The sequence below is a fragment of the Pseudoliparis swirei genome, chromosome 16 (genome assembly GCF_029220125.1).
Source record: "Pseudoliparis swirei isolate HS2019 ecotype Mariana Trench chromosome 16, NWPU_hadal_v1, whole genome shotgun sequence".
Lineage (NCBI taxonomy): Eukaryota > Metazoa > Chordata > Actinopteri > Perciformes > Liparidae > Pseudoliparis > Pseudoliparis swirei.
In genome coordinates, this window is record NC_079403.1 from 25,091,503 (window position 1) to 25,106,230 (window position 14,728).

A 14,728-nucleotide genomic window follows, 5' to 3' on the forward strand; every position below is an offset into this window, starting at 1 on the left:
CTAAAGAGCAGGGCCCGGACCCCCCAAACTAAACATGGCCGTGCCCACAACCCCCCCCCCCCCACACACACACACACACCGCTGTCAGTCTGACAAGTGAAACATTGACATGCGTTAGCGGCCCAGTGAGAGAAGCCTCCACAGCTCCGGCGGCTTCATGTTCCACTCATTGATCTGAACAATCTGTCCAGATGAGTCTGTCCGTCCGGTCGGAGCGAGGCCTGCAGCCTCCGCCCTCATCCTGGTCATCACACACGCCGCTGGCATGTCTTCCTCTTCTGTTCTGCAGCCAGATCCAGGAAGAATGTTGAGTTCTTACCGACAACCTCATCATAAACTCCTCCGTTGTATTTATGAATGGATACAGCAGACACCGAGTCCATCACGCTGTATAGAAGAAGACTTGAGACGAGAGACTGAGACGTAAACTCATGTTTACATGTTTACTGAGGGAATACATCAAGAGAAGTAGAGTCACTCTATAGACTTCTATACAACCAGAGGAGCCCCCTGGTGGTCAGGAGAGAGAATTCAGCTTTAACACATGAAGCATAGACTTCTATACAACCAGAGGAGCCCCTGGTGGTCAGGAGAGAGAATTCAGCTTTAACACATGAAGCATAGACTTCTATACAACCAGAGGAGTCGCCCCCTGGTGGTCAGGAGAGAGAATGCAGCTTTATCACATGAAGCATAGACTTCTATACAACCAGAGGAGTCGCCCCCTGGTGGTCAGGAGAGAGAATACAGCTTCAACACATAAAGCTTAGACTTCTATACAACCAGAAGAGTCACCTGGTGGTCAGGAGAGAGAATGCAGCTTTAACACATGACGCATAGACTTCTATACAACCAGAGGAGCCCCCTGGTGGTCAGGAGAGATAATGCAGCTTTAACACATGAAGCATAGACTTCTATACAACCAGAGGAGTCGCCCCCTGGTGGTCAGGAGAGAGAATGCAGGTTTTGAAACCCTTCTGGCTCCAGTCCAACTGAAACATGATCCAGCGTGTGTAGCCGACAGAAGCCTCACTTATCTTGAATGTCTTCAAGTAAAATGTAATTTCTTGTTGTTTCTGTTCTGTATCCAGATCTATGAACAACGTGTTACTCTTATAAGCGAATATAACTGCATTAATGGTTATTATATTGGCTCCGCATTCCAGTTCAACGTGACACACGTCAAGGCTGCTTCCAGTTGCATTGTGTATTGTTTTCACACACACACACACACACACACTGAGCCACAAAGCTGCCGTTAAACCTCGTCTCTAATCCCCGGTCCACACCAGCACCGGACCGCGAGGGGGTCCGGACGGTCACGGAGCGCCGAGGTCCGCTCCGCCGCGAGCCTGGCGACGCATGAACGTTGCGATCTGTATTTCATTACTCGGCACCATCTAGTGGTGACGTTGCAGATTGCAGCCGACTGAAACTTCTGCCGTGGCAACCGGTCCTATGTAGAGAGAGTTTCATCTGTTGTCCACCTTTTTAATATAATTAGGTGTTGAGCAATTTGAACTTGTCGAATGAATCCAGGACTCGTCGTGGTTGTGGGCGCTGGAGGAATCGGCCGCTCCCAGCTGGCCTCATGACTCTCACATGAGCATGAAGCCCTTCGTCATGCTGCCGGCCCCGATGCCTCCACAGTCTTCTTCATTCAGATCCCATTCACGGCCCTCTTCCTGCTCTTATCTGCGGTTTATTAAAGAATGATGTTAATTATTGTCATTCCTAGATAATAAGGCAGCTAGTCCCAAATATAACTCGTGTTTGAGTTCAATTGGGACACACAAGCTCTATGTGAATGCTTTTTATTGGACTCTGGCACCTTTAATATCTGACAACTCATTAGCATTTAAAGTGCACACCTTTTAATCATATGGACCACCAAACATTTCAGGATTGAAATAAGCTCCGCCTCCCCCAGCTGCAACATTAAGGGCGTAAACACCTTCATGCATCAGAGGTTATAATCCCGTAACATAAGATGTATATTTCTACAGAATGATTACTTTCACTTGTGGTACTTTAAGGATACTTTGATGCTCATATTTTTGTACTTTAGCATCAATTCCTTGAGTGAATTTTTTTATTTTTACACTGTGGCATTAATCTACTTTTACTCCAATAGAGTTCTTCCACCACTGCATGTTATCCTGCGTTTATTCCAATATTAAAAGTTCAAACCGTGTCGCCCATGCACTGTTGACCTCTTCATCACCTGCTGCTACCTGTCTCTCTCTCTCCATATGAAGTACATCATGTTTCCTGTTGAGCTTCACAGCATTTCATATTAGATTTGGTTCTCCACTCGAATCGGTTCTGACTCTAGCCGCCGATAAAATGACCCGGCGTCGCTGAGACATGTAGAGCTTTCCTGAGTGGGATGTCGACTGCCCTATCGAAGGTGGGATGGAAAAACACTTTAAATATGTGAAGCCTTGGACCTTCAGGCATCTCAGCCAAAGACTAATACAATTAAACACTGAGTCCGAGACGAGGAAGTCCTAGCTTCTTTTCCCAGAAGCTAGGACTCATTCTTGTTCCGCTATATTTCCACGGTTGGATTAGCGATGACACGGCAACTGTCTCCTCAGGGCGTTCATGAACCCTCAGCTGCCGGTTTCTGACCCGATGAAGTCTCTTTTTCATCTGAGTTTCGTCTTTCCAGTTTTTTTCCTCTACAGTTTATAAGAGGGAAACGACAGCGTATCGTCCTGAAGGTAAAGGAGCTCAAGGTCTGCTAGGATCGGTCCGTAGAGGACGTCGTGGACCCTCTGGGACGGGCTTGTGATCCGGTTCTCTGTGCAGAGGTCGGCAGAACCACATCCCTACCAGATAGATGTCGTTTCTATGTTCTCTATTTCTTAAATCTGGAGAAACCAAGTCGCTTCTGCCAGCTCGTAAAACAAGACTGAACACAAGTAATCCCAGCCACCTTTTCGACAGGAGAAGGGGAGGCCGTTCCTGGCCCGGCAGAGCGGGTCTTGGCTGTGGGTCGGTCGGGTTCTGCCAGGGTGCCGACGCCTGCCAGACGGGAAGTCACAATGTGGGCTCATCTCAATCACCGGCTACATCTCAGAGGATTCCCCCTGGGCAGAGAGACAAGTGGGTCAGGCAGCGGCGGTGGAGAGTCGAGAGCAACGGGGCCGACGGCCTCCACGTCTTTAGGCCCAGATACCCGTCTGTGAAGCCGTGTTCCAGAACCAGCGCAGCAGATCCATTTCTAATAACGATAATCTACTAATCTCACCACTCAGTCACGGATCGGATCGGCACCAACATGTGTTGAGAAAGACCCCCAAGAAGAGTCCACATGTTCCAAAGCGGCCAAACCGTGGAACCATCGGGCCCCAACAGAACTTTATATTTACAGCATACATCGGAAAAGCGATTTCTGTAAATCAGCGGATCATTGTTTGGTGAATCGATTTCCCGGAGTCGGACACATGAGCGCTCCTCTCCATCACACCGTCCGAAAAGTTGTGACATTCTCGGATAACCGGAGTTATTTCTCTTCCTGGCTTCACGTGATTGGGCACCGAGTGCTGGGAGGCGGAGTCAAAGGGAAGGGCAGTGGGCTAGCGGGTTATTTAAGATAGGGAAGTCAAAACTTTTGGGGCTTGAAATGCATTTTAATCCTAGACGTTCATCCATGCTGTAGAGTTAATAAGTGAAAAAATGCAGTGTTGCATTGTGGGATTCATAAGGACCTTTCCTATGGACTCGATGTACATCTTGATGGGGCATTTACTGGATCACTGAAAGTCTCTTTTTGTTTCGTAGTTCTATTTCAGTTTGGTTTAAAGAGTAAATCACCAATTTTAAAGTCACATGAAGTCATTCGACCAATCAGAAGACAGATCTGCGTTGCGTGGCCACGGCGATACCCGTCGGCACAGCCGGAGCTCGGCTCGCATCCCCGACCCGACGCTCCTCCTCTTCTCTTCCAGGGGAAGTTCGCTGTGGTCAGGAAGTGCGTGGAGAGGACCTCGGGCCACGAGTACGCCGCCAAGTTCATGAGGAAGAGGCGGAAAGGCCAAGACTGCCGGAGCGAGGTCATCCACGAGATTGCGGTGCTGGAGCTCGCCACGGCCAGCCGCCGCGTGGTGGACCTGCACCAGGTCTACGAGACGGCCTCTGAGATGGTGCTGGTGCTGGAGTTGTGAGTATGAAGCAGAAACGACCTTAAACGGGACGCACCGTGTGACCACACCGGGCCTCGGGTTCTGGACATGGAGAATATACTCTATAGTCTATAGACTTAGTCTATAGTCTATAGACTATATTCTACTCTATAGTCTATAGGCTATAGATACAGGAAGTACCCGTGTCCCCCTCTAAGCTGAAGGGCCTCATGGTTTGTTAGTCCTGCAGAGCTCCACTTCAACGCTCCAGCAAACACCAGCTATTCCAACAATGGAACTTGTATGTGTCCTTTTGAGTGTCTATATATATATATATATATACACAAAGACACACACACACACACAGATTGAGTTGTCCAACATGGTGGGTTGGGTTTCCTGTGTCCCAGGCTTCTGGAGAAAGACTCAGCCGTCAGAAGTACTGAGGCGCAGCTCAGTGTGACCCAGTATGTGGGATTCACACACACACACACACACACACACACACACACGTGATACCACACAGTGTTGACAGTAGTCGGAGCAGTTGTTGATCTCGTCCCACTGATCTCAATGTCTGGGCCATGCTTGACCTGGTTCCCACAGAGAGAGAGAGAGTGTGTGTGTGTGTGCGCGTGTGTTTGTGTGTGTGTCCGATGAAGAAGGACCCTCTCACTTTCCTCTCTCTATCTCTTCCTGTCCTCGTCTCTCCCTACACATGCCATATTGGATTTTGCCTGCGTGCCTCACCATAGTGACACACACACACACACGCACACACACACACACACGCACTGGCAGATGAGCGTCTGTGTTGATTGGAGGGTATTGACCCACTGTGGATCAGCGGTGGCTCATGAACTCTGCACAGACAGACGGTGACAGCTGAGGCCTCCAGCAGAGTCCAGACCTCTGGAGCTGCTGGTTCTGGAGCTGCTGGTTCTGGATGTCTGTAGTTGTCCCGCTGGGAGTTCCCCTTCAATGTTTCCTTTACTTGATGTCCTCCATGTTCCTTAAAGGAACGGTGTCACCCCCCTGTAGCTCGTGCATTAGCAGCAGATGCCCCACAATGCACTCTGTTCTGTTGAGGACATCCCATAATTGCCCTTTAAACGCTCCAGTCGGCCCGGTCCCTCCCACCCTCGGCCCGTAATCCCAATCCCAGCCATTGTTCATGAAAAAGGATAATCCCAGAATCAACTGCTCCCCTGTCACGGACACACACACACACACACACACACACACACCTGTTGGGTTGTGTGTTCTCTGCATTATTACACTCTCCGGGATTTGAGAAAGTTATTCCAGGAACGAGCCCGATTGATGTTTGCATGAATGTTGATGGCCACATTGCTCACTCTAATTAAGTGTGTGTGTGTGTGTGAAAAATCTCACATCCCCCCTGGAGTACCTTTATGTACCACCAGGGTAAATCTGACCCGAGGAAAGGAGATGTTTCTGCTGCTCCACATCAGAGGAGGAGCAGCAGAAAGCTTTCTCTCTTCCTCCAGAGGGACGGAGACGTCTTTCATCTCGCCGACAGCGGGAGGATGATTCAGAGCGGTGGTGATGGAGGAGGAGGAGGAGGAGGAGGAGGAGGAGGAGGAGGAGGAGGAGGAGAATATATGGCTGACGTAGAGAACTATTCATGCTATGATGGGGGGGGGAGGGGGAGGAGCCAAATCTTCTTATTTCTACTTATTATTGTTTTTGTTCTTGTTTATATTAGCAAATGAATATCAAAAAATAATTATATGTATATAAAGAGGCTACTGCACAAGTATGCCCACATGCTATATATATATATTCACTTGACCTTTCCCTTGACCCCCCCCCCTCTCTCTCTCTGTCACGCACATGTCGTCTCTCTGTCTCTCCTCTATGGAGATGGAGTCCTCTCCTGTTGCTCCACTAATGACGCATCGCTCTCCTGTTCCCCAGTTAGAGGCTCCCCTCAGATGATGGAGGCCCCCCCCCTCCCAGTTAGAGGCTCCCCTCTGATGATGGACCCCCCCCCCCTCCCAGTTAGAGGCTCCCCTCAGATGATGGACCCTCCCAGTTAGAGGCTCCTCTGATGATGGACCCCCTCCCAGTTAGAGGCTCCCTCTGATGATGGACCCTCCCAGTTAGAGGCTCCTCTGATGATGGACCCCCCCCCTCCCAGTTAGAGGCTCCCCTCTGATGATGGACCCCCCCCCCCTCCCAGTTAGAGGCTCCCCTCAGATGATGGAGGCCATCTCCAAGCGCTTCAGGTTCGAGGAGCCGTTCGGCGGCCTGCAGGAGGTCCCGCTGGAGTTCCTCTGCTGACCCCCGAGAGCCAGAAAGAAACCCTCTGGTTGCACAGACTCCTCCCCTTTATTCACAGACTCCTCCCCTTTATTCACAAACATCGTGTATCAGATCCTTATTTAAGACGTCGCAATCACGTGCTTTTGTTATACCGACCTGCTCTCATTTTTCTCCCATGATGCATCACTGCAGTAGAGGCACCTCTGTAGTTTTCCTTTCCTCTCTCAACTGGAGGAACTGAGGGAGCTCCAGTTAGTACAGTGACCTTTGACCTTTTACCCCGACTGTCAACAAGGCTCAATCTAAGGCTCCGCCTCCATGGACGTGACCTCCCATGACCTCTGTAGAGCCTCAACGCATTCGCGGAAACAATCTTTGAAGTTCCTCAGGAGCTTTCAGTCTGGAGCCTCTTCTTCCTCTTCCTCTTCCTCTTCAGCCCGAGAGAAGTAGAGCGTTGAAGGTTTGAACTCCGTCGTCATGACGACTGAAGAGGACGTCGTGGTCACAACAGATGTGTGTAATGTGTATAACTCCCCGTCGGGGTTTCAGGCTCCAGACGTCGGGACTCCAGTTATTTATTTACTACAGATTTTATTTACTCATTTTATAACATAGAACCTCTTCTTACCTTTCACAATAAAAGCCCGAGAGAGACACACTGGAGCTCTGATTCACTCGGAGCATCAACAGTTTACCTCAGACAGAACGTCACGTGTGCATTACATCATGCGTGTTCATTACATCATGCGTGTTCATTACATCATGCGTGTTCATTACATCATACGTGTTCATTACATCATACGTGTTCATTACGTCATACGTGTTCATTCCATCATGCATGTTCATGATGTCATACATGTTCATTACATCATGCGTGTTCATTACATCATACGTGTTCATTACATCATACGTGTTCATCACATCATACGTGTTCATTACATCATACGTGTTCATTACGTCATACGTGTTCATTCCATCATGCATGTTCATGATGTCATACATGTTCATTACATCATACGTGTTCATTACATCATACATGTTCATTACATCATACATGTCAAGTCAAGTCAAGTCTTTTATTGTCAGATGCACAGAATGACACAGGGTCAGACTGGGCACTGAAATTCTTAGGACAAGGCACCACACAACAACTACCATAGCCGAACATAATATAACATGACATAACATGACATACACACTGTACAAGAACTCTGAACATAATACTAACATATATACATATAATACACATAATAACTAGACTACAGACAAATGGGAGTAGCAGGAAGTGAAAGCAGGTAGTGCAATAGAAAGTGTAGTGTAAGTACAGGCTGAAAGTGACAGTGTATGTAAAGTGACGAGTGTAAAGTGTCGAGTGCAAAAGTGTCGATCGTGTGTCAGTGTCCATTGAGCAGCCTGATGGCTCTCGGGAAGAAACTGTTCTCCAGTCTCTGTGTGCGAGACCGGATCCTACGGTACCGCCTTCCAGAAGGCAGCGGGGTGAACAGGCTGAAGGCTGATGATGGCAGTCCTTTAGGATCCTGTTCTCCTGAGGCATCGTGTGGTCTGTGTCCTGCAGGGCTGGGAGCTCCCTACCCAGGGGCGGCTTGTCCATAAGGGCGATTGGGGCGACGCACTGCCTCGGGGAAAAGAAAAAAGAAAAAAAAGAAAAGAAAAAAGTTGCATTCTACCACTAGACGTCTGCTCTGCCTCTGTATGTCATTGTCCAATCAGGTAACAGTCATTCAGTCAGCCTAAAGTCGTGCTTCAAATGGCCCCGCCCCTTCTGGGGCGACTTTGGGCGAAATGAAAATCGCCCCAGACCTCTCCCATTGACTCCAATGTTAAACCCATTTTTTTCACAAAACAGAGCTCAATGCATTCTCTATGGCTTCCGGGAGGAGTCGCCCCTCCAGGTCTTGTCATAATTAATCGACGTAAAAGCGTCTCAGTACGTCATACAGCTTCGACAGAGGCGTATTCAGTCGGCCGGTGCTCAGGGAAACAGCAGCGATTCAATTCTTTCTTTGAAAGAGACTCCTTTCGGTCGGCGTAACATTGAAGACACATCGGCAACAATAGAAGTAGGATCTCCTAGACCAGCGGTCGCCAACACGTCGATCGGTCGACCTCGGAGACGTTCCCTGTCGCTCTCCAAAATAAAATGAAAATAAAATCAGAAACACATTGTTCCTCATTCTCGAACATTTTCTGAGGTGTCTTCTGAAACGTTTTCTTCCTGACTGGAAGATCGACGTCAGAAAATATCTCCGCCTGATGTTAAAGAACGCCTGTAAGCGGGTTCTCTGACAGCCGTGTTGTCAGCTGTGCTCCTGAAAGAGGAACGTAGGACTACAGGTGAGGCGCAGGGGAAATGCAGAAAGACCTTTATTGACAACTCCACATATTACACACGGTCAAAGTACACCGACATAAAACTAAGTCATGAATAAATAAATGTTGAAATGCCTGTACCTTAATGTAAATGTTTACGTTACGGTATTTACAAGTTGTGCCTGCGCATGCGCGACAGCCGAGATTCTTGGCGACTTGCCAGGTCTTACCTCCGTGAGTTTGGCTTTCCTGCTGTTGCCCTTCAAAACAAAAGCTCAACATTTAGCTTTTTCTTGTCTGGTGGAGCAATCTGGTTTACTTGAAAGTGATTGCAATTGTATTTCTTCTATTATATGAAAAAGCACAGATGCAGGAATCACAAATGGGGATCTCATATTTATTATTATTATAATTATTTCAATCTTGTTTAAAAAAATCACCAAATCAAAGACCAGGAGCTGGATGACTGACAGACAGCTGACAGACGGCCTCAGACTGTCTGTGATTATGAACTAACTACAAGCTCACAGACAGAGTTCAGTCACAGCCATCACACTGACTGGAGTCACATGACTTGATGGCATTGTGACGAAGCTACACATAGACAGCTGTCTGAAGTTCTGTGGTTTTGGGAGGGTTAATCATTATCAAAAAAATTGCCCCCCCTGAGAATTTTTTCAGGAGCCGCCACTGTCCCTACCGATGATGAACTCCGCAGTCCTGACCACACGACGTAGGGCCTTGCGGTCCTTGGCTGTGCAGCTCCCACACTGTGATGCACCCAGTCAGGATGCTTTCTATTGGGCATCTGGAGACATTGGTGAGGATGACTGAATCCATGCCAAACTTCTTCAGTCTCCTCAGGAAGAAGAGGCGCTTCCGGGCCGCTTTGACCACCTTGTCTGTGTGAGCAGACCAGGTGAGGTCGTTGCTGATGTTGACCCCGAGGAACCTGAAGCAGCTGACCATCTCCACTGCAGAACCGTTGATATGCAGGGGTGCTCCTCCACCTGCCGTCTCCTGAAGTCCACAATCATCTCCTTTGTCTTGCTGATGTTGAGAGAGAGGCTATTATCCTGACACCATGTTCATTACATCATGCGTGTTCATTATGTCATACGTGTTCATTACGTCATACGTGTGCAGCTCCTATGAATGTTTATGACGTGTAGCATGTTCATGCAATTGCATAGTTTAACTCTCCTTGTCATGAGCATCGTACACGGGGGGTGGGGCCTGTCTGGGGGCGGGGCCTGTCTGGGGGCGGGGCCTGCCTGCACCATACACTGGAGGTTGAGTGTATCGACATGGCGGTCTAGCGGGGATCGAACCCCCGAGCTGAGGGGGGATGTCGCCCCTTAGAAACAGCTGGAGGTCATGAAGCCAGAGGCCAGATGTTCTGTTTGGTGCACAGAGAACATGTTGATGTTTATTATTAAAGGTTTTATGTTTATGTTTAATATTCAGATATCGCTGAGAATTGTTGTTTAAAGAGCCACATGTCCCTACTTCCATGTGCCCTCCATGGACTGTAGACCCCCTCAAGGAGCCCTGTAGACCCCCTCGTGGAGCCCTGTAGACCTCCTCATGGAGCCCTGTAGACCTCCGTGTGGAGCCCTGTAGACCCCCTCAAGGAGCCCTGTAGACCTCCTCATGGAGCCCTGTAGACCCCCTCAAGGAGCCCTGTAGACCTCCTCATGGAGCCCTGTAGACCTCCTCGTGGAGCCCTGTAGACCTCCGTGTGGAGCCCTGTAGACCTCCTCATGGAGCCCTGTAGACCTCCGTGTGGAGCCCTGTAGACCCCCTCGTGGAGCCCTGTAGACCTCCGTGTGGTCTGTACTGTGAATGAATGTTTATGAGTACATGAATGTTCCGATACTGTAATTAAACCTTTCAGAAGTTACGTTGAGAGTTTTATCATTTTGGGATCAGAGTGCAGGAAGGAGACGATTATAAAACACACACACACACGCATTACATTCTGAACACGCACAGTTCTCCTTGTTACGTCACCTTCACCACTCACCTGGCCTCGGAGTCATGCCATCTGCAGAAGTACTCTGATGATTCTGCAGTGGTCGGGTGTATTAGGGATGGACGGGAGGAGGAGTACAGGGCAGTGGTGAGTGACTTTGTAAAGTGGGCCGATGAGAACCACCTGCGGCTGAACGTGGCCAAGACCAGAGAGATGGTGGTGGACTTCAGGAGGAAGGCGACAGCTCCTACACCTCTGAGTGTCCTGGGAGTGGACGTGGACATGGTGGAGGAGGACCAGTACCTGGCGTCCCTCGACAGCCGACTGAACTGGAAGGCCAACATCAACGCCGTGTACAAGAAGGGATGAGTCGACTTTTCCTGAGAAAGCTGATCCTTCAACGTGTGCAGCAAGATGCTGGAGTTATTCTACCAGTCGGTTGTGGCCAGTGTGCTGCACTTTGCCATTGTCTGCTGGGGAGCAGCATCGGAGCCGGTGACACCAGCCGTCTCAACAAACTGGTTAGGAAGGCTGGCTCCATCATCGGCTGCCAGCTGGAGCACCTGGAACAGGTGGTGGAGAGGAGGACGTTGAAGAAACTGGTGTCCATATTGGACAACCCGGACCACCCTCTCCACCACCTCCTACAGGGACAGAGGAGTACTTTCTCCAAACGTCTCCTCACGCTCCGCTGCCACAAGGACAGATACAGGAGAACATTCCTGCCGACGGCTATGAGGCTCTACAACAGTTCACCTCTTGCCAGATCACCCTAACCCTTCTTATATTTGTGTTTTTTATTTTATTTTTTATTCTTGTGTGTTGCTGCTACTGACTCGACAAATTTCCCCTTGGGGATTAATAAAGTATATATCTATCTATCTATCTATCTATCTATCTATCTTTAACATCGTCCATGCAGATGCAGTACCGCTGGTCATCCGCCAGGTGGTAGCATTCCTCTGCATCGAGCCCCTGTGGCTCTGAGCTCAGGAGCCGCTCCTCCATCCGGGTTCCTGCTCAGCTTCATCCTCTCAACTTCCTGGCTTTCCTCGTTTGAGGCTTTCAACCCCGACATCAGCACCTTCACCTGCTCCTCCATCCCCACCCAGTCCTCCACCTCCATCACCTCCCAGACCTCCACCTCCATCACCTCCATCCCCACCCAGACCTCCACCTCCATCACCTCCATCCCCACCCAGTCCTCCACCTCCATCCCCACCCAGACCTCTACCTCCATCCCCACCCAGACCTCCACCTCCATCCCCACCCAGTCCTCCACCTCCATCACCTCCATACCCACCCAGTCCTCCACCTCCATCCCCACCCAGACCTCCACCTCCATCCCCACCCAGACCTCCACCTCCATCACCTCCATCCCCACCCAGTCCTCCACCTCCATCCCCACCCAGACCTCCACCTCCATCACCTCCATCCCCACCCAGACATCCACCTCCATCACCTCCATCCCCACCCAGACCTCCACCTCCATCCCCACCCAGTCCTCTACCTCCATCCCCACCCAGACCTCCACCTCCATCACCTCCATCCCCACCCAGACCTCCACCTCCATCCCCACCCAGACCTCCACCTCCACCTCCATCCCCACCCAGACCTCTAACTCCATCCCCACCCAGTCCTCCACCTCCATCCCCACCCAGACCTCTACCTCCATCCCCACCCAGTCCTCCACCTCCATCCCCACCCAGACCTCCACCTCCATTACCTCCATCCCCACCCAGACCTCCACCTCCATCCCCACCCAGTCCTCCACCTCCATCCCACCCAGACATCCACCTCCATCACCTCCATCCCCACCCAGACCTCCACCTCCATCCCCACCCAGTCCTCTACCTCCATCCCCACCCAGACCTCCACCTCCATCACCTCCATCCCCACCCAGACCTCCACCTCCATCCCCACCCAGACCTCTACCTCCATCCCCACCCAGTCCTCCACCTCCATCCCCACCCAGACCTCTACCTCCATCCCCACCCAGACCTCCACCTCCATCCCCACCCAGACCTCCACCTCCATTACCTCCATCCCCACCCAGACCTCCACCTCCATCACCTCCATCCCCACCCAGACCTCCACCTCCATCCCCACCCAGTCCTCCACCTCCATCCCCACCCAGACATCCACCTCCATCAACTCCATCCCCACCCAGACCTCTACCTCCATCCCCACCCAGACCTCCACCTCCATCACCTCCATCCCCACCCAGACCTCCACCTCCATCCCCACCCAGTCCTCCACCTCCATCCCCACCCAGACATCCACCTCCATCAACTCCATCCCCACCCAGTCCTCTACCTCCATCCCCACCCAGACCTCCACCTCCATCACCTCCATCCCCACCCAGACCTCCACCTCCATCCCCACCCAGTCCTCCACCTCCATCCCCACCCAGACCTCCACCTCCATCCCCACCCAGTCCTCCACCTCCATCCCCACCCAGTCCTCTACCTCCATCCCCACCCAGTCCTCCACCTCCATCCCCACCCAGTCCTCCACCTCCATCCCCACCCAGACCTCCACCTCCATCCCCACCCAGACCTCCACCTCCATCCCCACCCAGTCCTCCACCTCCATCCCCACCCAGACCTCCTCCATCACCTCCATCCCCACCCAGTCCTCCACCTCCATCCCCACCCAGTCCTCCACCTCCATCCCCACCCAGTCCTCCACCTCCATCCCCACCCAGTCCTCTACCTCCATCCCCACCCAGTCCTCCACCTCCATCCTCACCCAGTCCTCCACCTCCTCTACCTGCATCCCCACCCAGACCTCCACCTCCATCCCCACCCAGTCCTCTACCTCCATCCCCACCCAGTCCTCCACCTCCATCCCCACCCAGTCCTCCACCTCCATCCCCACCCAGTCCTCTACCTCCATCCCCACCCAGACCTCCACCTCCATCCCCACCCAGTCCTCCACCTCCATTCCCACTGTTAAGTTGTAATAGTTTATTTTGATAACATCTGCAGGGGTCTTATGTTTTAAATTAATACATATAGAAAGATATTATAATAGACAATATTAAGGAGAATATTGATATTGTTATTAATGTATTATGAACCATAGGGGTAATGTTTACTCTCTGCAAATGTGAATGGCAAGAATTTATGTATATTGCATGAGAGTGACTGTATGTTAGTATTATAGATTGACGAAGCCGGTTGAATTCCGTGAAGTGACTTACAATAACAAGAGACTTTTATTGTGAAGGTGACTAATGCCGACAAATAACAAGACGGACTCTATTTGTGAAAGCGACTGAAACGGAACGACTGTTTGACCTCGAAACAGGAAGAGTATGAGAATTAGGTGACTTTTTAGAGGACCGGGCTCTTTCTCAGGTAAGCCCCGACAGAGGAGGCTGTGCTCTCGGAAGGTGCCGGGAGCCGGCAGCCTGGACACGAGGGAGAGCGCTTTAAATGTTTGTTTCACATTTCCTGCCATAAAATGTTGATAACTTAATCCACGCGCGTCCGGAAGCCTGTTTTCCACCATCTGCGAAGTGCCCAGTTTCAGAATACTCAACACCACCCAGACCTCCACCTCCTCCACCTCCATCCCCACCCAGTCCTCCACCTCCATCCCCACCCAGTCCTCCATCTCCATCCCCACCCAGTCCTCCACCTCCATCCCCACCCAGTCCTCCACCTCCTCAGCTCCTCTGATCATGAGCGATCCAGACCTCCTCCCCCCTGAGACAGAATCTTTCAGGACATCAAAATGTTTTATTAATAAACAATTCAATGTTCTTACTCTTACACTCCTATGCTGGTCTGGAATGCATGGCCTCTCTCTCTCTCTCTCTCTCTCTAGTGTCACATAATTACAACATGGTATTCATCCATTCATATTTATTGCCGTTTAACCTTTCAAAATAAAATGCGGTCCAGAAGCAGTTTATCTCCGGCGGGTAATTAATGTCCGTGACATTTAAACAACAACAACAACAACAAATCATGTGTATGTTCACGGTTTCCTGGCT

The 14,728-nt window shown here is 50.6% G+C and overlaps 1 protein-coding gene across 1 annotated transcript in view; it reads left to right on the plus strand.

Moving 5' to 3' along the window:
• Positions 1–6,437, plus strand: part of stk17a (serine/threonine kinase 17a) — a 33,117-nt gene extending 26,680 nt beyond the window's left edge. Inside the window, 3 exon segments of the mRNA XM_056433684.1 lie at positions 3,957–4,168; positions 4,541–4,569; positions 6,337–6,437. Of these exon segments, the coding sequence (XP_056289659.1) occupies positions 3,957–4,168; positions 4,541–4,569; positions 6,337–6,437 (342 nt within the window).
• The last annotated feature ends 8,291 nt before the right edge of the window (positions 6,438–14,728 follow it).